Here is a 26979-nt window from a genome sequence, read left to right on the forward strand (position 1 = left end):
CCTGTTTTTTTTTGGCTTTTTGGTAGATGCTGTGGCTCTCTTATGGCCTCCAATAAACATAAGTGAGGCAGAGTTGGTTTCCATTGTTTGCAACCAACGAACTTAATGGATTTTGTATCAGAAAGAACTGGTATATTTCTTTAAGCAAAGACTAGGACTCTCTGGGGCTCAACAAACTCTGTAATCGCCTTTCCACTCCCCTGGACAAAATAAATATATTGTCTATTGCTGAAATGCAAATTATCCCCAAACCAAGTAGCTTTAAACAATAAACGTTTACTATTTCACAGTTCATGTGTGTCTGAAATTCCGGAGCAGCTTCTCTGAGTGGTTCTGGCTTAGGGTCTCCCATAGAGGTCACAAGCGAGATCAGCTAGGACTGTGGTCATGTGAATGCTTGGCTGGAATTAGGGGACCGGCTTCCAAGATGGCGCACTCCCATGGCTATTGGTGGGAGGCCTCGATCCCTTGTCATATGGAGCACCCCATAAGGCTGCTTGAGTATTTTCATGACCTGGAAGCTGGCTTCCCCCAAAGTAAGTGATCAAAGAAAACAAGACAGAAGCCATGATGTATTTTATGACTTACCCTCAGAAGTCAAACTCTCATTTCTTCAATAGCGTAGTGGTTACACAAGTCAGGCCTATTCAATGTGGGAAGGAACCACACAAGGGTGTGAATAGAAGAAGGCAGGGATGGTTGGGGGCCAACTTAGAGGCTGGCTGCCATGCAAGGGAAGCCTAGAAGCCTGGTAGGGTTTCATGTACCCTGCCACCATCCTCCTTTCACTTGCTATTCCTCTTCACTGAAGACCCCAAGAAGCATATCTCATTTCAGAAACCAGCAGAGATGATGACTTATAAGTCATGGAGGAAGGAAGAGGTGGATTTGAAGAGAAAGCCACAAAATAGGCAGGGTCTCCAGTCCAAGGACCAGGTCTGGAAGACTGGAAAAATGGAACAGATGACGTTTAGGGAAGGGAGACACAGGCTGCCCCAAGGTTCAAGAATAAAGGGTAGCATAAGACAAGAGTGCTCACCCTTGGCAGTGGAGTCACACTTCTCCTTTTACAACCCCAAAGAAAGTCTGGTGTCCAGTTCAGCCCTGCTTGTGTCACATATCCTTTGCTGCTCTGAGTCCTTGGGGCCTGAGAACTGGGACCCGTGAGTGCTGCTGCCCAGCTGCTATGGGCTGAATTGTGTCCCCCTAAATTCTTACGTTGAGAAACCCCCAGCACCTCAGAATGAGACTGTACTTGGAGACTGAGCATTTAAAGAGGTGATTAAGTTAAATGAGGCTGATTAAAGTTAAAATCCAGTCCGACTGGTGTTCTTAGAAGAGGAACGTTGGGCACATAATGAAACCAGAGATGTGTGTGCATGGAGGGAAGACCGCACAAGGACACAGTGAGAAGATAGCTGTCTGCAAGCCAAGAAAAAGGGCCTCTAGGAAAAACCAGGCCTGCTGACACCTTGATCTTGAACTTCTAGCCTCCAAATGTGAGAAAATAAATCTCTGTTGTTTAAACCACCTGGTTCTGTGGCATTTTGTTATGGGGGCCCTAGCAAACTGAAACCCAAGCCTTCTGCACTGTTCTGGGATGTTAGCTTTTCTGTGAACTAACTCCAAACCTCTGCTGTGTAATGTGTGAGAAACCAGACCCGGAGAATGCCTTTCCAGAGTTCAGGAGGTTAGATGGGTTGGGCTTCCCCAGCCAACTGACAAGAACGGGCCTGTGGTAGATCACAAATGCACTCGTGTGCAGTCAGAGATTGTTTCCACTCTTGGTTCCTTCGGCAAACTTCCCGACGGGCCCCAGGCCTCCTTCTGTTCTCTGAAAGCTGTTTCTAAGCTCACAGGTTCTTAGGGCGATCTCCACTGCCCGACACATGCTCTCCCTAGCTGGAAACCACCTTCTGGATACGTTCTCGCACTTCCTTTGGTCCCAAGGCCAACATCATCTCAGCTACAGGAGGTCCTTGCTAAGAACAAAAAGAGCAAATATTGCCTTACTACCTTAAACTGCCTAAAGAACTGAAGCTCAACCTCAGTCTGCAGAAATTATTCCCAGGCCAGCTACTACACTGCTTCCTGTGTTCTGAGGATCAGTGCTTGTGTTATTTCCCTGGACAAGAATGGGTCCTAAGAGCCTGTTTCTCCCGCAACCACCGCCCTTTTTTTTTTTTTTTTGAGATACAGCCTCACTCTATCGCCCAGGCTGGAATACAATGGTGCGATCTTGGCCCACTGCAACCTCTGCCTCCCAGGTTCAGGCAATTCTCGTGCCTCACCCTCCCAAGTAGCTGGGATTACAGGCCCAACACCACACCCAGCTAATTTTTGTATTTTTAGTAGAGACAAGGTTTCACCATGTTGCCCAGGCTGGTCTCAAACTCCTGACCTCAGGTGATCCACCTGCCTAGACCTCCCAAAGTGCTGGGAATACAGGTGTGAGCCACCGTGCCTGGCCTGTTTTTCCCATATTAAGTAAGCTGTTGCTAGGTCTGTTATCCCCAATAAACTGCAAACCTCATGGAGGCAGAGATTATGTATGTGTGTTTCATTCTATACTGTATTCACTGTACCTAACACAATGCTTACACATAGTAGGTACTCAATAGTGTCTGTTGATTGACTGAATGAGGGGAGTGATCATGTTTCATTCACCTTTGTATACTCAATATTGAGCTCAGTGCCTGCCAGGAAATGTAAGTTCAAAAGATCAATGACGGGCTCCAGGGAACAATCCAACCCGTGTCCCTGCCTCACCTGCTGTCCACTGAGGGCCACCCGAAGGAGTTTCATCACATTACTGTACTTGGTGCCTTCCAGACCTTCTGATAGCTTCTTCAGTTCTCCATTCAGCATATCCTGAGTTAAGCTCATACCAGATCTTTCTAGAAGCCTAGAAGAAGAGGGCCAGTTTACAGGGCCTGCATGGGCCAATGGCAAGTGGGTGGGAGGAAGGGCTTCAGAAGGTTATTGATCAGCTACAGTACGAGCAGCACAACCAATGTTCAAGCCTGTTTTGAGGGAGGTGAGGAAGATATCGACCACTTTCTTCTCCCTTATCCAGGTCAGGAAGGAAAAACCACCAAGGGACCACACACAGAGAAGCCAGTGGTCACAATGCAGGGAGGTAAGAGGTGCCATCAGAGGCTTTACTCATTGCTACCTCTGTGTAATGCAATCTTTATGCCTCAGTTTTCTCATCTGTAAAGTGGGGAGAATAACAGTATCTGAGGCTGGCACAGTGGCTCACGCCTGTAATCCCAGCACTTTGGGAGGCCGAGGCAGGCAGATCACTTGAGGTCAGGAGTTCAAGACCAACCTGGCCAACACGGTAAAACCCCACCTCTACTAAAAATACAAAAATATTAGCCAGGGATGGTGGCAGGTGCCTGTAGTACCAGCTACTCAGGAGGCTGAGGCAGGAGAATTGCTTGAACCTAGGAGGAGGAGGTTGCAGTGGGCCGAGATCGCACCATTGCACTCCAGCCTGGGTGACAGAGCGAGACTTTGTCTCAAAATAAAAAAAAAAAAAATAATAGTATCTGTCCTGCACAGGGCTATCGTAGAGAGTTAAAACTTATAAAGCACCAAGTGCCTGAACACGTGATAAATACTCAGAAATATTACCTTTTTTTTTTTTGAGATGGAGTCTCGCTCTGTTGCCCAGGCTGGAGTGCAATGGCACGATCTCAGCTCACTGCAACCTCCACCTTCCGAGTTCAAGCGATTCTCCTGCCTTAGCCTCCTGAGTAGCTGGGATTACAGGCACGTGCCACCACGCCCAGCTAATTTTGTATTTTTAGTAGAGACAGGGTTTTACCATGATGATCAGGCTGGTCTCAAACTCCTGACCTCAGGTGATCCGCCCACCTTGGCCTCCCAAAGTGCTGGGATTTTAGGCGGGATTACAGGCATGAGCCACCATGCCCGGCCAAGTATTACATTTTGTATTTGAATTTAAAATTTTTAAAAATTAGTTAACTTAAGTACAATCAAGAGCTTTGAGACATTACAAAAGGATCTAAAAAGAAATAGTTCTGCTTGCAGGCACAACAAAAAACAAACAGGAATAGATTTGACATAGAATGGATAATTTCTGGGAAATTATCTGAAATATAGCTTTAAGATTGGTAGAGGGAGACTTCTTTGGAGATGTAGCCAAGAAGAGAAGAAATCAGAAGACCCCACCCAGCTCCAGCAATGGCCCTGCCACCAACTTGCTATGGCCGTTCTTCCACAAATTAAAGCCTCTAGGATTCCAATGGGCCAGCAACCAACTCCCACATCCTGGCAGTCCAGCTGAGCAAGATGCTCTGCCCAAAGCTTTTGTTTCAGGAGAAATTCTCCATTCAGTTAGAGATGGACTTGCAAAAATTTGCCCCGGCCCTGATTCTGAGTTAGTCAAGAGATGGGAATAGGCTGGGGATGAGTATATTTCACTGCAACTTCCCAGTTCCTCTCAGTTTTTAAAAATAATTAATTAATTATTATTTTTTTAAGACAGGATCTTGCTCTGTCACCTAGGCTGGAATGCAGTAGTGTGATCACAGCTCACTGCAGCCTCAAACTCCTGGGCTCAAACGATCCTCCCACCTCAGCTGCCTGAGCAGCTTGGACACAGGCACCCACCACCACGCCTGGCTAATTTTATTTTTACTTTTTGTAGAGATGGGGTCAAGCTATGTTGCCCAGGCTGGTCTCAAACTCCTGGCTTCAAGTGATCCTCCCCATTCACCCTCCAGAATACTGGGATTACAGGCACAAAGCCACAGTGCCCAGCCTCCCCTCAGTTACTACTGGAGATTCCAACGTGGAAACACTGAAGAAAAACTGGGGCTGGACATCTTCCTGGTGCAGATGATCTGTGATGCCAATTCTGACCCTGCCTGCTCAAACATGACCCAGGCAACTGCATTCCAAAGTCAACTCACTATGGACCACTACTGTCTCAGGGAACTGGGTTCCTAAGTGATTTGAAGAAGCAGCCTTTCAGTGCAGACATATTTCCTTACTAACTGTCAGCACTGAAGCAGATGAGTTTCAATTTCAGACAAGGGTGATCGTTCTTTTTTTTTTTTTAGACGGAGTCTCGCTCTGTCGCCCAGGCTAGAGTGCAGTGGCGCAATCTCAGCTCACTGCAAGCTCCGCCTCCCGGGTTCACGCCATTCTTCTGCCTCAGCCTTCTGAGTAGCTGGGACTACAGGCGCCCACCACCACACCCGGCTAAGTTTTTGTGTTTTTAGTAGAGACGGGGTTTCACCGTGTTAGCCAGGATGGTCTTGATCTGCTGACCTTGTGATCCACCTGCTTGGGCCTCCCAAAGTGCTGGGATTACAGGCATGAGCCACCGCGCCCAGCCAAGGGTGATCATTCTTACTGCATCACCTCTATGTTCCGAATGTTTGTGTTCCCCTAACTTCATATGTTGAAATTTTAACCCCCAACGGACAGCATTCAGAGGTGTGGGCTTTGGGAGGTGATCAGGTCACGCGGGCAGAGCCCTTATGCACAGATGAGTGCCTTTAATAAAAGACACCCCAGAGAGGTCCCTCATCCCTCCACCACGTGAGGACGCAGAGAAGGGCTGGAAAAGGGAAGGGCCCAGGAACAAGGCCTCACCAGACACTGAATCGGCGGCACCTTGACCCTGGACTTCTAGCCTCTAGATCTGTGAGAAATAAATGTCTGTTGTTGAAGCCGCCAGTCTATGTTATTTTGCTATAGCAACCCCATGGACTGAGACAATTATTAACTGGGTCACATGAGTACTGCTATTTACAAAAATCAGGAGATGAAATACTGAAGACATAAAATATAATGTGGGAAAAAAGCAGACACTCTCCCCAATGGCACTGCAGGCAAGCAGGCTGCTGAGGAGCTGATGAAACAATGACAGGCCCCAGGCTGGGAACAATGGCAGTTCCAGACCTGCTAGAGCTGGCCCACAGTTAAGAACCATGGCATAGGCACAGAAGGGATTTCTAGTGATCTGGCAGCTCCTGAACATTTGTGTATCAGCTTTCCTGACTCAAGAGGGAGTCCCAGTGCAAATCTAAAATCCAACCTCATGGTGGAGACAGGCAGTTATGACACTGAATCCTGGTGAATTAGAACTAATAGGCCCTGGCCAGGCACTATGGCTCACGCCTGTAATCCCAGCACTCTGTGAGGCTGAAGCATGAAGATCGCTTGAGCCTAGGAGTTTGAGACCAGCCTGGGCAACATGGCAAGACCTTATCTCTACAAAAAATAAAAAAATTAGCTGGGCATGGTGGCTTGTGCCTGTAGTCCCAGCTTCTAAAGAGGCTGAGGTGAGAGGATGAGCCCTGAGCTGCTTCCTGCAGATTGCTACATAATGGAGAAATGTACTTCCACAAAGGTCATGCACTGTCATTTCTTTTGTCTGGTAGAGAATCTTGCCCTCTAGTTACCTGATACACAGCCTCTGCAGGAAAAGTGGTCAGCATGGGTGAGTAGGGGCAGAAAGGGAAAGGCAGAGAGAGAAAGCAAATCTTGGTAATGGAGTACCGACTCCTGCATTAAGCTGTGCCTCAAGCAGCCCTTCTTCTAGCATCTGTGGTTACATAAGCAATTATTCCCCTCTTGCCTAAGCCAGGTTTGGTTGCGTTTGTAATTGAAAGTTATTACTGTCACAGTAAGAATTAGCATCGTCTCTCTCTCACTGAGAAGGAAAAGGAAGCTCAAATAGGTACAGTAACTTGGCCAAAGTGAAGCCGCCTGAGCAAGGTGACATAATCTGGTGAGTACATGGGGATGTGCCAGGTTGGTGCAAGCAGTGAACACATGCCTATGTCCAGGGAAAGCCCAGGTCCTCCGGGTAAGCCCTCCTTACCAATGAAAGCCAGTGAAGGGTCACTTCTTCACTGGCCATGGGGTTATGCTGGGGCCCCAGCAGCCCACCCCTGAAGGAAAGGGAGCCATGGGACAGAGAGAGGGAAGGAGGGTGTGGAACCCTGAGCTCAGCCTGCAGGTACTCACCCCAGCACACGCTTGGCAATCACATCCACCTTCTCCGAGATGGCGTCCAGCTGTGCTCGACCCACTGCAGGGCGAGTCCACAGGTAAGAGTACACTGGGGACACCAAGTCCTGCAGGCGGCAAATGTGACCCTGGGGAAGGAGACAGTCATTGAATGCACTAGGGGCAGGGCTCTGGAAGGGAGGAGGAATTGAGGCACCCAGTAACCCCTCCCTCAGCCTCCCAGAATCCTGACACCACACCTGTCTCAGCAGGAGGATCCTCTCCACATAGACTGGGTTGAGGACATCCCTGTTTTGCAGCTGGCTCCCAAAGGCCTCCTCCACAAGGACCTGCAGCTTCCCCACCAGCTGGCGCCTCTGGCTCTCATTGCTCACCAGCCGCTGGAGGTGCAGTCTGAGGAAGAAATCAAGGGGCTCCCCTGCTGTCAACACCCCAACCCACCCAAACCGTCTCTCCCCCAGGGAAAGGGTGAAGTTGGAAGAATGACATATCAGGTCCCATGAGCCCTCCCTTTCGCAAGCTAGAAGAATTCTCTTCACGTTTATAAAAAGAAAGGGATGTGACTAAGGTCACAAACAGCCTGAAAGTCCCAAGCAACTCAGAGCCATGCTTTGTTTTCAGGGGTTTGGTTTTTCTTTTTGTTTGAGAGTCTTGCTCTGTTGCCCAGGCTGGAGTGCAGTACCACGATCACAGCTCACTACAGCCTAGACCTCCTAGGCTCAAGCGATCCTCCCATCTCACCCTCCCAAGTAGCTGGGCCCACAGACACACATCACCATGCCCAGCTAATTTTTTAGTTTTTTGTAGAGACAGGGTCTTGCTATGTTGTCCAGGATAGGCAACAAGCAATCCACCCAGCTGGGCTCCCAAAGTGCCAGGATTACAGGTGTGGGCCACCACACCCAGCCATGCTTTCAGTGTTTTCAAAATAGTAGCTGACATTTTATTTTTATTTATTTATTTTTGAGACGGAGCCTCGCTGTGTCACCCAGGCTGGAGTGCAGTGGTGCAACCTCTGCTCACTGCAACCTCCGCTTCCCAGGTCACCTGCCACTCAGTCCTGCTGGACCTGGAAAAGCTTCTGGCCAGGTGCAGTGGCTCACTTAATCCCAGAACTTTAGGAGGCCAAGAAGGGAGGATCACTGGAGGTCAGGAGTTTAAGACCAACCTAGCAACATAGTAAGATGCCATCTCTACAAAAAAAATTTAAAGTAACAAAATTAGCCTGGCATGGTGGTACACACCTATAGACTCAGCTACTCTGGAGGCTGAGGGGGAAGGATGACTTCAGCCTGGGAGTTTGAGGCTGCAGTGAACCGAGATGTCACCACTGCACTCCAGCCTGGGTGACAGGGAGAGACCCAGCCACTAAAATATACAGAAAGAGGCTTTTTTTTTTGAGATGGAGTTTCGCTCTTGTTGCCCAGGCTGGAGTGTAATGGTGTGATCTCGGCTCACTGCAACCTCCACCTCCCAGGTTTAAGCGATTCTCCTGTCTCAGCCTCCTGAGTGGCTGGGACTGCAGGCGCCCGCCACGTCGGGCTGACCTTTTTTTTTTTTTTTTGTATTTTTAGTAGAAATGTGGTTTCACCGTGTTGGCCAGGCTGATCTCGACTTCTGACTCAGGAGATCCACCTGCCTCAGCCTCCCAAAATGCTGTGATTACAGGCGGGAGTCACCGCGCCCAGCCTACATCCACTCTTGAATGCCCCATTCAAAAGATGCCCACTGTTTACTGTGTGAACTTTGGCTAGTTTTTTTTTTTTTTTTTTTTTTTTTTGAGACGGAGTCTTGCTCTGTCGCCCAGGCTGGAGTGCAGTGGTGCGATCTCGGCTCACTGCAAGCTCCATCTCCTGGGTTCATGCCATTCTTCTCCCTCAGCCTCCTGAGTAGCTGGGACTACAGGCGCCCGCCACCACGCCTGGCTAATTTTTTTGTATTTTTATTAGAGACCGGGTTTCACTGTGTTCGCCAGGATGGTCTCGATCTCCTGACCTTGTGATCCGCCCGCCTCGGCCTCCTAAAGTGCTGGGATTACAGGTGTGAGCCACCGTGCCCGGCCACTTTGGCTAGTTTCTTAACCTCTCTACGTCCTGGGTTCCTCATACATAAAACAGGGCAAAATCATACAACTGACCTCATAGGTCTGATGGGAGAAGTAAATAAAGTAATAGCCCTAAAATATCTGCAACTGATGTTAATTCTCTGGGCTCATGCAAGTAAATGCACTGATACTGTGTCCCCAAACCAGTGCTCTAGGCAAAGTATCAGGAAGACCCTCACCCCAGGTGCACACCTGGCTGATGGTCTTAACCACTAATAACTTTTTTTAAAGACAGAGTCTCACTTTGTTGCCCAGGCTGGAGTGCAGTGGTGTGATCCTGTCTCACTGCAACCTCTGCCTCTCAGGTTCAAGTGATCCTCATGCCTCAGCCTCCCAAGTAGCTGGGACTATAAGCATGTGCCATGTCCAGCTAATTTTTGTATTTTTAGTAGAGACAGGGTTTCACCATGTTGGCCAGGCTGGTCTCGAACTCCTGACCTCAGGTGATCTGCCAACCTTGGCCTCCCAAAGTGCTGGAATTAAAGGTGTGAACCGCCATGCCCAGCCAACACTAATACCTTTTGACTCAGACATGTTAACAATGATCTGAGTTGGAACGATATTTGGAGGTTTCCAAGTGAAGAGCTACTTGCAATATCAAATACATGAAATATAAAGTAGATGCCATGAGACAGTGCTCACTCACTGTGTTGGCTGGGTGTAAGGTTGAGGGGGGGAGGGAGTCTAAAATGAAGATACACCTCTCCAGGCTTTGGTTGTTAACAGAGTCCATGCAAGGGGTGGCTAGGAACATAATGCTAATGATAAAAATATACATACCATTTACTGAGCACTTTGTATGTGCCCGGGGCTATACAAGATACTTTCATGCAACACTTAATACAAGATACTTTCATAGAACAAGCATATAAGATCGGTACTGTTATTAATCCCATTTTAGAGAAGAGAAAACAGAGGCTCAAAGAGGCTAGGTGATTTAGCCATGGTCACACAGAATTAGGTACCAGAGCCCATTATACCCTCTGCTGTAGGGACTGTCATAAGCAAGAAAGCCCTTTGCCACCAGGGGATCTCCATGCTCCCCACTCACCTGTTGAATTCTGGGAGCTTCTCCAGGTCCAGCAGGGCTGAGTGACAGGTGACCTGGGTCAGGTTGAACTGTGCGATCAGCTCTGGCAGGGTCCTGCCCATTTGGTTCTCTGCAAAGAAGAGAGGCCCAGCCACTCAGTTTCCTCCCTCCCTTCCTCCTTCCACTTTATCTCTTTTTTTTAAGAGACAGGATCTTGCTCTGCTGCCCAGGCTGGAGTGCAATGGTACAATCATAGCCCACCGTAACCTCAAACTCCCAGGCTCAAGCAATCCTCCAGCCTGTCTTCCAAGTAGCTGGGACTACAGGCACGTACTACCACACCTGGCTAATTTTTAAATTTTTCTGCAGAGCCAGGCATGGTGGCTCACACCTGTAATCCCAGCATTTTGGGAGGCAGAGGTGGGCAGATCATGAGGTCAGGAGTTCGAGACTGGCCTTGGCAAACATGGTGAAACCCATCTCTACTAAAAGTACAAAAATTAGCCAGGCGTGGTGGCGCATGCCTGTAATCCCAGCTACTCAGGAGGCGGAGGCAGGAAAATCACTTGAACCTGAGAGGCGGAGATTGTAGTGAGCTAAGATTGTGCCATTGCACTCCAGCCTGGACAACAGAGCGAGACTCCATCAAATAAATACATCATACATACATACGTACATACATACATTTTTCTGTAGACATGGAGTTTCACTATATTGCCCAGGTTGGTCTCAAACTCCCAGGCTTAAATGATCCTCCTGCATTGGCCTCCCAAAGTGCTGGGATTACAGACATGAGCCACTGCGCCCGCCCTCCTTCTACTTCCAAACATAAGGGAGGCTGAGTGAGCAAGCCCTGGGCCCCCCATTCCACTTTGCCCAAAGGGATTTAACTTCTAGCTATTTATATATCAAGAATCTGAATGAGCTTTCATTTTCAGAAAGGGTTCTGTCATTAAGGAAAAAAAGGTCTGAAAACAATCAGGCTAAACCCATCTCCATCACTCTCAAGACATGAGCTGCAGAACAGTACACCCACTGCCTGGCTGTACCAGAGACTCTGAGTCGACTGGGTTTGGTTGGGGTCTGAGCATATTTTAGAAGCTTCCTAGCTGATTCCAAAGCACGGTCAAGAGTTAAGAACCAGGCCGGGCGCAGTGGCTCAGGCCTGTAATCCCAGTACTTTGGGAGGCCAAGGCAGGTGGATCACCTGAGGTCAGGAGTTTGAGAACAGCCTGGACAACATGGTGAAACCCCGTCTCTACTAAAAATACAAAAATTAGCCGGGCGTGGTGGCAGGTGCCTGTAATCCCAGCTACTCGGGAGGCTGAGGCAGGACAATCGCTTGAACCCAGGAGGCGGAGGTTGCAGTGAGCCGAGATCGCGCCATTGCACTCCAGAATGGGGGACAAGAAGTTCTGTCTCAAAAAAAAAAAAAAAATTAAGAACCATGGTGCTGGGAGCTTCTTCTTGTGAGCAGCAGCTCAGTCCCACACGGTCAGCAGGCATCGTAATCAGGTGTAGACCTAAAGCGCTATATCCCTCACTAGGTGTGTGACTTTGGCAAGTTACTCAGCTTCTCTGAGTTTCACAGTCCTCTTACAAACAGTGGAGATATGTATCTACCCCTTAACAGTATGTTGTGTTAAATGAAATGAGACCAGCAGGCAGGCTATTCTGGACACATTTTCAGAAATCCTTCAGGTCATCCTATTTGATGCTTGCTTCTTAAAGGTTTGGGTCTAAGTCTTGGACCATGGATAAGTGCTCAGCTTGAAATAAACTAGATTCATCTGGCAGTAAAATGAAGAAGGAAAAAAAAAGAAACTAAATCCATATTAATTCTAGTCATACTGTTAGCATACATGCTTGTAATAATTGTCAGAATCATAGGGTTTGTCATTTTTTGTGCTTACAGTGTGACAGGTGCTGGGCTGGGTACCTTACACTCCTGAGCTCAGTGAATCCTAACCCTATGAAGTAGACACTTATCCCCATTTTCCAGATGTGCAACTGAGGCTCAGAGACTATAAGTCCTTGAGGGCAGGGATCATGTCTATCTTACCCACTATTGTAGCCTCAGCACTTAATGCGGTGTCTGGCAAAATAAACATTTATTGAATAAAAGAATAAACTTGTCCAAGGTCACCTGGCTGGTAGATGGCAAAGCTGGGACCAAAGAGCAGGACTGTCTCAGGCAAAGCCCTGCTCCTCCTGGCCACGCTCTCTGCTGCCAGGACCATTCAGGTAGGCGGGTACCTGCAAAACCTGAGCCACAGTTGGTGATGATGTCCAACAAGGAATCGGGCAGGAAGCCATCAGCAGCAAAGTGCTCCAGGAAAATGTCCCCTTGCCTCTTGGAGAGCTTGCTGCCATCTCTGTTGAGGAGCAGGGGCAGGTGGGCGAAGTGGGGTGGCTGCCAGCCCAGGGCCTGGTAGAGGAGCAGGTGCTTGGCAGTGGAGACGAGCCACTCAGAGCCTCGCAGCACGTGGCTGATGCCCATGTGGTGGTCGTCTACCACGCAGGCCAGGTGGTATGTGGGGAAGCCGTCGCTCTTCATGATGACTGGGTCTCCCTCCACGCTGGCCACTTCATGCCTATTCCAGCCATACACCAGGTCCTGGAAGGCCGGCGCCACCTGCTCCAGGCGGAAGCGGATCGCAGGCTTGGGGTCCTTGGCCAGCTTCTGGGCCACCTGTTCCTGGCTCATGTTCCTGCACCGATTGTCATACCTGATGGGGAGCAGAGCAGCATGAGTACTGTTGATGGACAGGTTGATGGACAGGAGTCCTACCTTTGTCATAGCTCTGTGACCTTAAACAAGTCAGTTACTGCTGCAAGCTGCTTCCTCAGTCTAGAACAGGGATGATGATACAGTTGTGTGGAAAACTGAGATAACATGGTGTAGTAGACACTAATGTCTGCCTATCTACCAGCCATTCCACGCTTCTTCCTTGCTAACAAGAAAATAGCAAAATGCTTAGTCCGAGGGGTTGAATCCTGATTGGTATAGCCAATCTTGCAATCCTATTGCCCCATGCCAGTGACCAGTCCAGGCAGGAATGTAACCCCATCCTAGTCACTGGGATGCAAAGAAAAGCATGCCTGGGGGGTAAGGAAGGCTTAAGGCTCCAGGAAAGGTTTTTCTCTCCAAAGGACAAGGAGAGACAGCCACAGGAGGAAAATCCCTTCTTAAAATTTCCCACTACCCCACTTCTGTCCTCTTTGGATGTTGTCCTGTGAGGGGAGCATGCTTGGACCTGCTGCAGCTACTTGCAACTGCAGGAGGGAAGGCAATGAAGTCAGAGAGAAGCCAAAATAGAGCCCTGGTGTCTCTACACTGCTAGTCTCATCCTGGAGTCACCCACCTCCAGCCTTGTGCAGAATCAAAAGACAAATGTCTATGATTGATGCCCTGGCTACTCAAAGTGTGGTCTGTGGGCCCCTAGCATCAGCCTCCTGGGAATCTGCCAGAAATGCAGACTCTTAGGCTCCACCCCAGACCTACTGAGTCAGAATCTGTACATTAACTAGGTCCCCAGGTGATCCATCTGTGAGTTAAAGTATCGTTTGTCCCTTCTAACAGGGTATTCCACTAACTGCACCCAAAAGCGTTCTGAGACACAGATGGAATGCTTGTAAGGTTAGTCTTTGCCACAGCTAAGTGTTCAATCAATCAATAAATGGTGCACAGGGCTGGACACAGTTGCTCATGTCTGTAATCCCAGTGTTTTGGGAGGTCAAGGTAGGAGGACAGCCTGACCTCAAGATTTCAAGACCAGCCTGGGTAACATAGCAAAATCCTGTCTCTTATTTAAAAATTTAAAATACCAGCCTGGGCAACATAGTGAGACTCTGTCTCCACAAAACAAAACAAAACAAAACAAAACAAAATCAGCCAGGTGTGGTGGTGCATTCCTGTAGTCCCAGCTCTGTGGGAGGCCAAGGTGGAAGAATCACTGGAGCCCAGGAGGTTGAGGCTGCAGTAAACTATGATGGCGCCACTGCACTCTAGCCTGGGTGACACAGTGAGACCTTGTCTCAAAAAAAAAACTTTTTTTATTTTTATTTTTTGAGATAGAGTCTCGCTCTGTCACCCAGGCTGGAGTGCAGTGTCGTGACCTCGACTCACTGCAACCTCCACCTCCACGGTTCAAGCAATTCTCCTGCCTCAGCCTCCTGAGTAGCTAGGATTACAGGTGCCTGCCACCACACCCAGCTAGTTTTTGTATTTTTAGTAGAAACGGGGTTTCACCACGTTGGTCAGGCTGGTCTTGAACTCCTGACCTAGTGATCTGCCCGCCTTGGCCTCCCATAGTGCTGGGATTACAGGCGTGAACCACCGTGCCCGGCCAAAAAAGAAATTTCTAAAAATGAGTCAGTTGCACATGAGTGAACAGGAGGGTGTTCAGCTGCAGGAGCAGGGCAGCACAATGTCTAAATCAAAGGAACTTGTTTCTTCAAGCTCTTCTGGCAGCAATTCTGACAGTGAGTTTGACAAAAAGTTAAAGAAGAAAAAGTAAGTTGCTCCAGAAAAACTTGTAAAGGAACAAAAGACTGGCAAAACTTTGGGAGCTCTGTCATCTTCCAAACAGAGCAGCGGCAGTAGACATAATAACATGTTTCTTTTCTTTTTTAAATTTCATATGGAGATGGGGTTTCACCATGTTGCCCAGGCTGGTCTCGAACTCCTAGTCTCAAGTTATCCACCCTCCTCAGCCTCCCAAAGTGCTGCGATTAGATTACAGGCCACTGTACCCAGCTGATAACGTTTCAGATAGGGAAAATGAGGTACCTTAGTGTTTGGGATGTTAAAGGGGAAGTGCTAATTGATGATATTAGAGATTATTGGATGGATCTCAAAGGTTAAATAAAACCAGGAAGAAAAGGTATTTCTTTAAATCCAGAGCAATGGGGCCAGCTGAAGAAACATTCATTCATTCATTCATTCATTTATTGAGACAGGGGACAAGGTCTCACTCCCATTGATCAGGCTGGAATACAGTGGTACAATCATGGCTCACTGCAGTCTTGACTTCCTCGGCTCATGTGATTCTCCCATCTCAGTCTCCCGAGCAGCTGGGACTACAGGTATGCACGACTATACCCAGCTAATTTTTTGTATTTTTAGTAGAGACAGGGTTTATTTCTTTTCTTTTCTTTTTTTTTTTTTGAGTCAAGGTCTCACTCTGTCACCCAGGCTGGAGTACAGTAGTGTGATCACAGCTCACTGCAGCCTAGACCTTCCCAAGGGTAAAGTGATTCTCCCACCTCAGCCTCCCAAGTAGCTGGGACTACAGGTGTGCACCACCATGCCTGGCTAATTTTTGTATTTTTTTTAGTAGAAATGGGGGCTCACCATGTTGTGAAGGCTGGGCTCTAGCAATTCGCCCACCTTGGCCTCCCAAAGTGCTGGGATTATAGGCATGAGCCACCGTGCCTAGCTGGAACAGATATTCTACATCGATACATTGATGATGCAGTAAGAAAACTGTAAAGTCTGAGCCATACACACTGTCCTAGTTGGGTTTTTTTGTTTTTGTTTTTGAGATGGAGTCTCGCTCTATCACCAGGCTGGAGTGCAGCGGCGTGATCTTGGTTCACTGTAGCCTCCACCTCCCAGGCTCCCAAGTAGCTGGGATTACAGGTGCATGCCACCATGCCCGGCTAATTTCAGTAGAGATGGGGTTTCACCATGTTGGCCAGGCTGGTCTCGAACTCCTGACCTCAGGTGATCCGCCTACCTCAGCCTCCCAAAGTGCTGGGATTACAGGCGTGAGCCACCGTGCCTGGCTTCTAGTTGTTTTAATCTGTCTTTTTACATTGGCTTTTGTTTTCTAAATGTTGTTCTCCAAGCTGTCATATGTTTGGATTACAGAACAACTTGTAAGATGAATACTTGTTTTAAATGTGCATTACTGAATATGTTCTGTTCAAGTGTGGTGGCTCACTCCTGTAATCCTAGCATTTCAGGAGGACAAGGCAGGAGAACTGCTTGAGCCCAGGAGTTCAAAACCAACCTGGGTAACAAGACCTTGTCTCTACTAGAAATTAAAAAAAAAAAAAGAATTAGCCGGGCATGGTGGGTACATGTGTGTAGTTCCACCCACTTGGGAGGCTGAAGCAGGAGGATTGCTTGAGCCCAGGAAGTCGAGGCTGTGGTGAGTCATGATTACATCGCTCCAGCCTGGGTGACACAGCAAGACCCTGTCTGAAAAAAAAAGTTCTAAGGGAAGCTGTCAGCTTTATTAAGGAGGATTGCTTTGTACCTACCACCTAGTATAAAATAAAATCAAGTAATACAATCTCAACAGTTATGGCCCCCCTCCTTTTTTTTTTTTTTTTTTTTTTTTGAGACAGGGTCTCATTCTGTCTCCCAGGCTGGAGAGCAGTGGCACAATCTCAGCTCATTGCAACCTCCATCTTCCTGGTTCAGGTGATTCTCCTGCCTCAGCCTCCTGAGTAGCTGAGATTATGGGCACACACCACCAAGCCCAGCTAATTTTTGTACTTTAAGGGTTTCACCATGTTGCCCAGGCTGGAGTTGTAGCCTTTTTTTGATCATAAGAGCTGCTACTGTTTAAGGCCCAAAGTAATAGTTTTTACAGATCTTTTAGTTTCAACTAAGCTTTTACAATAAAAAGGACTTGTATCACATTGAGTTTATAAACTTTTGGTTTGTGAAATCCACACTTGATCTGTTCTTTTCCAACCAAATGTCTAGGCTTGACTTTTCCACCCCAATGACATTTCACTCTCTTTATTAAATATTAGCAGATATACTTTGATAACCAACACAGCTTGTATGAAAACTGAGCAAGTGTCCATCATTACCCACAGGGTTCTGGGTAGTTGTTACCTTACTGTTTAGTCCACAAAAAATAACGACTTAGATGAGCTGTCTGATTTGCTTTCACTTATTAAACACGTTCACCATGAGATGATGTGTGTAACATCAGACACCATTAAACTAGACTAGGATTTAATACAAATCCTGAAAGATTAAAATAAATAAATAAATAAATGGCTGCACGGATTCCACAACAGGACATGAACATAATTAAAAAAATAATAATCTGTTGGCCAGGCATGGTGGCTGATGCCCATAATCCCAGCACTTTGGGAAGCTGAGGCGGGAAGATCGCTTGAGTTTCAAACCAGCCTGGGCAAAATAGGGGAATTCCATCGCTACAAAAATTTAAAAACTAGCTGTGTGCCAGCTGAGCACGATGGCTCACACCTATAATCCCAGCACTTTGGGAGGCTGAGGTGGGTGGATCTCCTATGCTCAGGAGTTTGAGACCAGCCTAGGCAACATGGAGAAACCCCGTCTCTACCAAAAATACAAAAAAAATTTGCCGGGCATGGCGGCATACACCTGTGGTTCCAGCTGTTTGGGAGGCTGAGATGGGAGGACTGCTTGAGCCCAGGAGGCAGAGGTTGCCTCGAGCCGAGATCACACCACTGCACTCCAATCTGGGTGACAGAGTGAGACCCCATCTCAAAACAAAACAAAACACCAGCTGTGTGTGGTGGTACGTGGCTGTGGTCACAGCTACTTGGGAGGCTGAGGATGTAGGATTGCTTGAACCCAGGAGATTCAAGGCTGCAATGAGCTGAGATCATGCTACTGCACTCCAGCCTGGGTCACAGAATGAGATGAGGAAAAAAAATATTCTGTCAATAGACAAATAGATTGTTTATAATAAAAAGGCAATGTCACTGTAAATGTCATGACCTTGGCCAAACAGCTGAGCCCTTGACCAAATAGTTCACTGGAACTGCAATGTAAATGTTACGATGCTATTGTGGATGGGAGTGTAAACAAGTAAAGGGCCAGCCACTTGGCAGTATCCATCAAAGCTACAACTCAACCCTGCAATTCCACCCCTAGGAAGGTATTCAGGAAACATTGCACAAGTGCAAAATGACATATGTCAACATTAGTTATCACAGCTCTCTTCTTTTATAACCAAATATTAGAAATAACATAAAGGTTTGGGCCGGGCGCAGTGGCTCATGCCAGTAATCCTAGCACTTTGGGAGGCTGAGGCAGGCGGATTGCCCGAGCTCAAGAGTTCGAGACCAGCGTGGGCAACACGTTGAAACCCCGTCTCTACTAAAATATAAAAGAAAATTAAATTAGCCAAGTGTGGCGGCGTGCACCTCTAGTCCCAGCTCCTCAGGAGGCTGAGACAGGAGAATTGCTTGAATCCAGGTGGAGGTTGCAGTGAGCCAAGATCACGCCATTGCACACCAGCCTGGGCGACAGAGCAAGACTCTGTCTCCAAAAAAAAAAAAATAATAACATAAAGGTTTATTAAGGCCGGGTGTCGTAGCTCATGCCTGTAATCCCAGCACTTTGGGAGGCCACCTGAGGATCACTTGGGCAGATCACTTGAGGTCAGGAGTTTGAGACCAGCCTGACCAACATGGTGAAACCCCATCTCTACTAAAAAAAATACAAAAATTAGCCAGGTGTGGTGGCGGGTGCCTGTAATCCCAGCTACTCGGGAGGCTGAGGCCAGAGAATCACTTGAACCTGGAAGATGGAGATTGCAGTGAGCCAAGATTGTGCCACTGCCCTCCAGCCTGGGGAATAGAGCAAGACTCCATCTCAAAAAAAATAACATAACATAACATAACATAATATAACATAGTATAACATAACATAAAAATAAATGTTTGTTAAGATGAAACTGATTCAGTAAATGAGTTATATCCATAAATGGAATATTATGGACTGATAATATTAAAATAATATTATGCATTATTATGGACTGATATCTGATCCTCAAGATAGTAAGTGAACCTGGTAAATTGCACCACATAGCATGTACATAGTACATTGCGTGCTACCATGTGAATAAAGAAAAAGAGAAAATAATATGTACTTATCGGTATATGTACTGAATGTCTCTGGAGGAGACATAAGAAAATTTTAACACTGGTTGTCTCCGGAGAGCAGAATTGAGTGGCCAGAGTCAAGATTGGAAGAGAGTTCTTTCAATATATATCTTTGTGGACCTTTTTTTTTTTTTTTTGAGACAGTCTCCCTCTGTCACCCAGGCTGGAGTACAATGGCACAATCTCAGCTCACTGCAACCTCCACCTTCTGGGTTTATGCGATTCTAGTGCCTCAACCTCCCAGGTAGCTAGGATTACAGGCATGAACCACCAAGCTCAGCTAAATTTTTTTTTTTTGAGACGGAGTCTCGCTCTGTTGCCCAGGCTGGAGTACAATGGCACGATCTCGGCTCACTGCAACCTTCGCCTCCCAGGTTCAAACTATTACCCTGCCTCAGCCTCCCAAGTAGCTGGGATTACAGGCACCCGCCATCATGCCCAGCTAATTTTTGTATTTTTGTAGAGATGGGGTTTCACCATATTGGCCAGGCTGGTCTTGAACTCCTGACCTCAGGTGATCTGCCCACCTCGGCTTCCCAACGTCGGGGATTACAGGCATGAGCCACCACTCCAGGCCTAATTTTTGTATTTTTAGTAAAGATGGGGTTTCACCATGTTGGCCAGGCTGGTCTCGAACTCCTGACCTCAAGTGATCTGCCCGCCTCCGCCTCCCACAGTGCTGGAATTACAGACATTAGCCACCACACCTGACCCTTTGTGGACCTTTCATTTTTCTTTTTTTTTTTTTTTGAGACGGAGTCTTGCTCTGTTGCCAAGGCTGGAGTGCAGTGGTGCAATCTTGGCTCACTGCAACCTCCACTTCCTGGGTTCAAATGATTCTCCTGCCTCAGCCTCCTGAGCAGCTGGGACTACATGCGCACCACCGCGCCCAGCTAATTTTTGTATTTTTAGTAGAGACTGGGTTTCACTACATTGGCCAGGCTGGTCCTGAACTCTTGACCTCGTGATCCACCCACCTCAGCCTCCCAAAGTGCTGGGATTACAGGCGTGAGCCACCACGTCCGGCCTGTGGACCTTGCTCATTAAAAATAACAAATAATTAAAATTACTTTACACATTACTTTCTGAGACCCAATGTGTCAGGCAGCTTCTAACATAGCCCCCTGGTGGTTCTGTCCTTGTGTAATCCCCTCCCCTTGAGTGTGGGCTGGGCCTAGTGACTTCTGTCTAATGAACAAAAATAATGCCAAATACGCCTAATCTGAAATGCTCCAATGGTCCAGGTGCAGTGGTTCACGCCTGTAATCCCAGCACTTTGGGAGGCTGAGGTGGGAAGATTGTTTGAGTTCAGGAGTTTGAGAACAGCCTGGGCAACATGGCGAAACCCTCTCTCTATTAAAAACACAAAAATTAGCCAGGTGTGGTGGCATGCGCCTGTAGTCCCAGCTACACAGGAGGCTGAGGCATGAGAATCCCTTGAACCTGGGAGGTGGAGATTGCCGTAAGCTGAGATTGCACCACTGTACTCTAGCCTGGGTAGCAGAGCTAGACTCTGTCTCACCAAAAAAAAAAAAAAAAAAAAAAAGTCAGGTGCAATGGCTCACACCTGTAATCCCAGCACTTTGGGAGGCCAAGGTGGGAGGATTGCTTGAGGCCAGGAGTTCAAGACCAGCCTGGGCAACATAGTGAGATCCCCATTTTTATGAAAAGTTCAAAAAAAAAAAATTAGCCAGGAATACAGTCCTAGTTACTTGGGAGGCTGAGATGGGGGGACTGCTTGAGTCCAAGAGTTGGAGGCTGCAGTGAGCCAACATCACACCATTGCACTCCAGCCTGGGTGACAAAGTAAGACCCTGACTCTATGAAAAAACAACAACAACAAAAAAAAAAACAAAAAAAACCCTGATCTGGCTGGGCGCGGTGGTTCACGCCTATAATCCTAACACTTTGGGAGTCTGAGGCAGGCGGATCACCTGAGGTCGGCCTGGCCAACACGGTGACACCCGTCTCTACTAAAAATACAAAAATTAGCTGGGTGTGGTGGCGGGCACCTGTAGTCCCAGCTACCCAGGAGGCTGAGGCAGGATAATTGCTTGAACCCAGGAGGCAAAGGTTGCAGTGAGCCAAGATCGCACCACTGCACTCCAGCCTGGGCGAGAGTGAGACTCTGTCTCAAAAAAAAAAAAAAAAAAGCCACAACTGATCTGACGTTTGAAACCTTTTGAGTGGTGACATGATGCCATAAGTGGAAAATTCAACACCCAAACACATGTGACAGGCTACAGTCAAAATGTCAAAACTTTGTTTTGTGCACAAAATTATTTAAAATATTGCATAAAATCACCTTCAGCCTATGTGTATAAGGCGTACATGAAACATAAATGAATCTCATGTTTAGACTTGGGTCCCACCCCCAAGATATCTCATTATATATATGCAGATATTTCAATATACAAAAAATCCGAAATCCAAAACACTTCTAGTCCCAAGGGTTCCAGATAAGGAATACACAGCCTGTAAAACAAAAGTGGTGAGAAGTTGCTTCCACAACTAGATAGACTCCAGCTCGTACCTGCTCACTCTCTCCTTGGCTGGCTTTGAGGAATGCTGGCTGCCACACTGTAAGCTGCTCTATGGAGATGCTCACATGGCAAAGAACTGATGTCTCCAGGCAACAGCTAGCAAGGACCTGAGGTTGGCCAATAGCCTTCTGAGAGGAGATGGAAGTAGATCTTCCCCAAGCTAAGCCTTAAGAGAACTCCAGGACTGGCTAGGACCTGTAGTTGCTTGCAGCTTTGAGAGAATCCCTGAGCCAAAGGAACAGGTGGGGCCACGCTCAGATGCCTGACCAACAGAAACTGAGAGGTAATACATGTTTAGGGGAATTTCTTATGCAGCACAAGGTAACACACCCAATGGCGGTGAGGCATCTGCAACAAGCTGGGGTTCTTACCGGGGCGTCTGGTGGTTCCGCAAGGCTTCCTTCTTCAGGAGCTCCAGCCGCTGGGGTGAGCAGAAACAGGGGTAAGCAGCTCCGGTCTTCAGCAGTGCTTCTGTGGCCTGGGCGTACAGCTCCAACCGCTGAGATTGCTGGTAGGGCCCAGCAGGACCGCCCCGGCGGGGGCTCTCATCAGGGGGGATGCCTGGCACACAGGGAATAATGACAGCTAAGGTGCACACAGCGCTCATTCTCAGGCATCGCTCTAAGCACTTTATGCACATATTAATCCTCGTAACAATCCATGAGGTTGGCATTAGTACAATGTCCCCCCATCCCCACCTTTTTTTTTTGAGGCAGAGTCTTGCTCTGATGTCACCAAGGCTGGAGTGCAGTGGTGCAATCTTGGCTCACTGCAACCTCCACCTCCCAAGTTCAAGCGATTCTCCTGCTTCAGCCTCCCAAATGGCTGGGATTACAAGCATGTGCCACCTCACCCAGCTAATTTTTGTATTTTTAGTAGAGACAGTGTTTCACCATGTTGGCCAGGCTGGTCTTGAACTCCCGACCTCAGGTGATCCACCTGCCTCGGCCTCTCAAAGTGCTGGGATTACAGGCGTGAGCCACTGCACCCGGCCCAATGTCCCTTTTAGAGATGAAAAGTTAAAACACAGAGAGGTGAAGCACTCGAAGTCGCACGGGCTCATGGACTAAGGAGCAAACAGGTGTACGGGCTCCGAAGTCCACATCCCTAATTGTATGTCCTCTCAATCCCTGATGGGATTCCCTGGAGAGGGAGAAACAAGTCCAGGCCTGGGAACAGCTGACTTAGGAGAAAAAAGCGTGGTTCAGAGAACAGCCCATCAGGCCCTGGTTGGACCCGTGGCTCTGCCACTTAGTAGCTGTGACAAGGGATCCTGAGGTGCTACCAACGTGTGAGCACCAGGGTGCTGAGCGCCATAAAAGACACTGTTCCCTGAAGCCTCAAACCCACCCTACCAGGTAGGTGCGGTTATTCCCCCATTCTGTAAGGAGGACACTGAGGCACAGAGGTGCTTTGTCACCTGGCCGAGTAGAAGGGGCACGATCAGCTTCAAACCCAGACTAATGGGCAGCGGAGCCGACATTCTTAACCACTCATTACACTGCTGTTTCTGTTACTTAGCCTTTCTTTTTCTAAGAGATGGGGTCTCACTCTGTCACCCAGCTGGAGTGCAGTGGTGTGATCATAGCACACTGCAGCCTCGAACTTCTGGGCTCAAGCCACCCTCCTGCCTCAGCCTCCCGAGTAACTAGGACTACAGGTGCACATCATCACATCTGGCTATTTTTTTTAGTAGAGAGCGAGTCTTGCTGTGTCACTCAGGCTAGGGCGCAGTAGTGCAATCATAGCTCACTACAGTCTCCAATTTCTAGGCTCAAGTGATCCTCCCCACCTCAGCCTCTCGAGTAGCTGGGATTATAGGAATGTGCCACCATGCCCAGCTAGACTTAATCTTTCTAAACCTCAGTTTCCTCTTCTGAAAAGTGGAGCTAGCAGCCTCCTGTGCAGAGGGAACTGTGAGAACAAATGTGTCAGTGCTTATAAGCGCTTAGCCCAGTGGTGTATATTTAGGACAGTTTCAATATATGCTATAGAATAGATTAGATATGATCTACTGTAAGCCAAACCCCCAACCCAAAGTCCAATTCCCTCCGCTTACACAGGATAAATTTCATTACGAATGCTTTCAGGAGAGGGCACAGGGACACGAGAACTGGAAGATGGTGTTTCTGCCCTCAAAGAGCTTTCAAAGGAATTGAGAAGATAAGGACATTGTTCACCCTGCTACTCTCAATGCTAACACAAACTGAGCTGAGTGGGCCTGGGTTCAAATGTATCAGCCAGCTCACAGACCTTGGGCAAGTGATCTTTCTGGGCTCTGGGTTCTCATTTGTCAAAGAAGGAAATAAGTAGTAACTTTCTCATGAGGATCATCATGAGACTACAGTAAGATGATGTAAGTAAAGTACTCATCATGTGGCCTGTGACCAGTGCTCTCTATGCTTTGGTATTTATGTATTTATTTATTTGAGACAGGGTCTCACTCTGTTGCCCAGTCTGGAGTGCAGTGGCACATTCTCGGCTAATTGAAGCCTCAACCTCTCAGGCTCAAACAATCCTCCCACCTCAGCCTCCCAAGTAGCTGAGACTACAGGTACATGCCACCAGGCCTGGCTAACTTTTTTTAAGTTTTCTATAGAGACAAGGTCTGCCTATGTTGCCCAGGCTGGTCTCAAACTCCTGGGCTCAAGTGATCCTCCTGCCTCAGCTTCCCAGTGTTGGGACTATAGGCATGAGCCATGGCACCCAGCCAGCTGTGATTATTTTCAGTGTTACTTGGCTCCCTCTCATGGGACCTCCATTTCTTCATTTGTCAGAAAAAAGGGCTAGATCGGGTAAATTTGGGGGGTCCCTTCCTGATCTAACGCTAAACAAGTCTCTTTAATGTGGTATCTTGGAATGCCCCAGGGTTTAAGAGGGACTCCCCTAGGAGAACTGAAAACATGTTAATTTAAACTCTGGCATGTAAATGTTCATAGAGTTTTACTGGACAGCCAAAAACCAGAGTAACCAAAATGCTCATTCACTAGCGATGAATAAACAAAATGTGGTATATCCATACAATGAATATTATTTGGCTATAAAAAGGAATGAAGCATGATAGCCCACAGATGAGCTTATGGTAAGTGAAGGAAGCCAGTCACAGAAGGCCATATGTTGTATGATCTCATTCGTATGAAACGTCCAGAAGAGGTAAATCCATGGAGGCAGAAAGAGATCGGGAGTTGCCAGGCGGTAGGAGACGGTAGAATGGAAAACGACTGCTAATAAGGAAGAGTTTCTTTTAGGGGTGATGGAAATGTTCTGGAATTAGTGGTGACGGTTGCATAACATAGTAAATATATTGAAAACCATTGAATTGTACACTTTGATACGGTAAATTTCATATCACATGAATTATATGTCAATTTTTTTTCCCCAAGACAGAGTCTAGCTCTGTCACCCAGGCTGGAGTGCAGTGGCATGATCTCGGCTCACTGCAACCTCCACCTCCCGGTTCAAGCAATTCTCCTGCTTCAGCCTCCCGAGTAGCAGGGATTACAAGCATGTGCCACCATGCCCAACTAATTTTTGTGTTTTTATTAGAGACGGGGTTTCACCGTGTTGGCCAGGCTGGTCTGGAACTCCTGACTTTGTGATCCGCCTGCCCAGGTGAGAGCCACCCCAGGTGACAGCTACCGCGCCTGGCTTATATGTCATTATTTTAAAAAGGCTGGGCATGCTGGGTCATGCCTGTAATCCCAGCACTTTGGAAGGCCGAGGTAGGTGGATCATTTGAGCTCAGGAGTCCGAAACCAGCCTGGGCAACATGATGAAACACCGCTTCTAAAAAAATAATAATAATAGCCAGGCGCGGTGGCTCACGTCTGTAATCCCAGTACTTTGGGAGGCTGAGGCGGGCAGATCATGAGGTCAGGAGATTGAGACCATCCTGGCTAACACAGTGAAACCCCGTCTCTACTAAAAATACAAAAACAAAATTAGCTGGGCATGGTGGCGGGCACTTGTAGTCCCAGCTACTTGGGAGGCTGAGGCTGGAGAATGGCATGAATCCGGGAGGTGGAGCTTGCAGTGAGCCGAGATCGCGCCACTGCACTCCAGCCTGGGCGACAGAGCAAGACTCCATCTCAATAAATAAATAAATAAAATGAAAAAAATAAAAAATGACTCCCAAAGTAAGGTGCTCTAGAAGTCAGCCACCATGAGGTGCCTGAATACCTGCCCTCTGCCTCGCCAAAATACCAGGGTGGGGGACAAGCTCTGGGCTGCAAGCCTCATTCTCACAATGATGCTGCCCCAGGAATTCCACGAGGGTGGGACCCATCACCATCACCGTTGTTCATCACTGTATCCCTCATGCCTGGCATGGTACCTGATAAGTAGCAGATCCTCTGTGAAACTGAAGCCTTCATCTTGGTCTGTGAGGCACCATGTAATTTGGCTTCTGGAAAGCCTTTTTTTTTGAGACAGGGTCTCACTCTGTCGCTCCAGGCTGGAGTGTAATGGTGCGACTGACAGGAGACAGACAAATTCCTAGGCAGTCAGGGACAGGTCCCTGGTGAAATCTGACTTCTAAGCCAAAGACAGCCTGAAGCCTGAAAACCAAACTGTCAGGTCAGGATAGAGTCTATGACTGGAGTGAGAACTTCTTTCCCTGTCTCACCCACTCTCTCTCGATTGGTTCCTTCTCGATGATGTTTTAACCAACTGAATGGTCCTTTTTCCAAGACCACTCATGGACCAATCGGCAGGCACTCCCCCATTCTAAGCCCATAAAAACGCCAGACTCAGCCTCACAGATGGCTACCACTTTCAGGGTTTCCTCTTGCAGTGGAGAGTTTCCCTTCTGTCATTCAATAAAATTCTTCTCTGCCTTACTCACTCTACGGTACCTGCACACCTCATTCCTCTTGGTTGCAGGACAAGAACCCAAAACTCGCCAAGCTGCAGGTGACGGGAATAAAAGAGCTGTAACACACTCCTGCTCACCAGACTATGGGAGAAAGAGAGCTGTAACATGCTCCCGCTCACCAAGCTACAGGAGTGAAGAGCTCAGACAGTGCTGGGGACTCAGATCTCAGGACTCCCCAAACAAGAGCTATAACACCCCTTGGAGCTCCACGACTGATGGTATCTCCCAAATTTTTGGGTGCCACCATGTTCCCCTCATCTAGATGCCAGCACCCAACACAGAAGCCACTCGTGGCACACCCAGTCCAGCCATGGGCTGAGTGTGGAGCCACGGCAGGTGTGGGATCCAAGTGGGCATGAGCCAAGTGCAGCCTGCTGGGCCAAATGGGCCCAGAAGGCCCAAGCGAGGCCCCGACAGAGGTGACGGCAGCTGCAGAGATTTCTGGCTGGCAAAGTGGCACTGAAGGAATCCTGTAACATGATCACAGCTAACTGCAGCCTCAACCTCAACT

At 47.9% G+C, this 26979-nt stretch overlaps 1 protein-coding gene across 3 annotated transcripts in view; it reads right to left on the reverse strand.

Moving 5' to 3' along the window:
• Window positions 1–256: 256 nt before the first annotated feature.
• Window positions 257–26979, reverse strand: part of EARS2 (glutamyl-tRNA synthetase 2, mitochondrial) — a 34600-nt gene continuing 7877 nt past the window's right edge. Inside the window, exons 3-9 of one of the 3 annotated variants that reach the window (XM_054452577.2) lie at window positions 21967–22156; window positions 12405–12877; window positions 10170–10278; window positions 7254–7407; window positions 7012–7142; window positions 2770–2905; window positions 257–1982 (exon numbers count right to left, since the gene is read on the reverse strand). In XM_054452577.2, coding sequence (XP_054308552.2) covers window positions 1899–1982; window positions 2770–2905; window positions 7012–7142; window positions 7254–7407; window positions 10170–10278; window positions 12405–12877; window positions 21967–22156 — 1277 coding nt within the window. In that variant the 3' untranslated portion in view covers window positions 257–1898. Of the gene's footprint in view, window positions 1983–2545; window positions 2906–7011; window positions 7143–7253; window positions 7408–10169; window positions 10279–12404; window positions 12878–21966; window positions 22157–26979 lie in introns of those variants that run through there. The other 2 variants (XM_063654640.1, XM_054452575.2) reach the window with 2 other exon arrangements.

The sequence above is a fragment of the Pongo pygmaeus genome, chromosome 18, assembly GCF_028885625.2.
Source record: "Pongo pygmaeus isolate AG05252 chromosome 18, NHGRI_mPonPyg2-v2.0_pri, whole genome shotgun sequence".
In the NCBI taxonomy this organism is placed as follows: domain Eukaryota; kingdom Metazoa; phylum Chordata; class Mammalia; order Primates; family Hominidae; genus Pongo; species Pongo pygmaeus.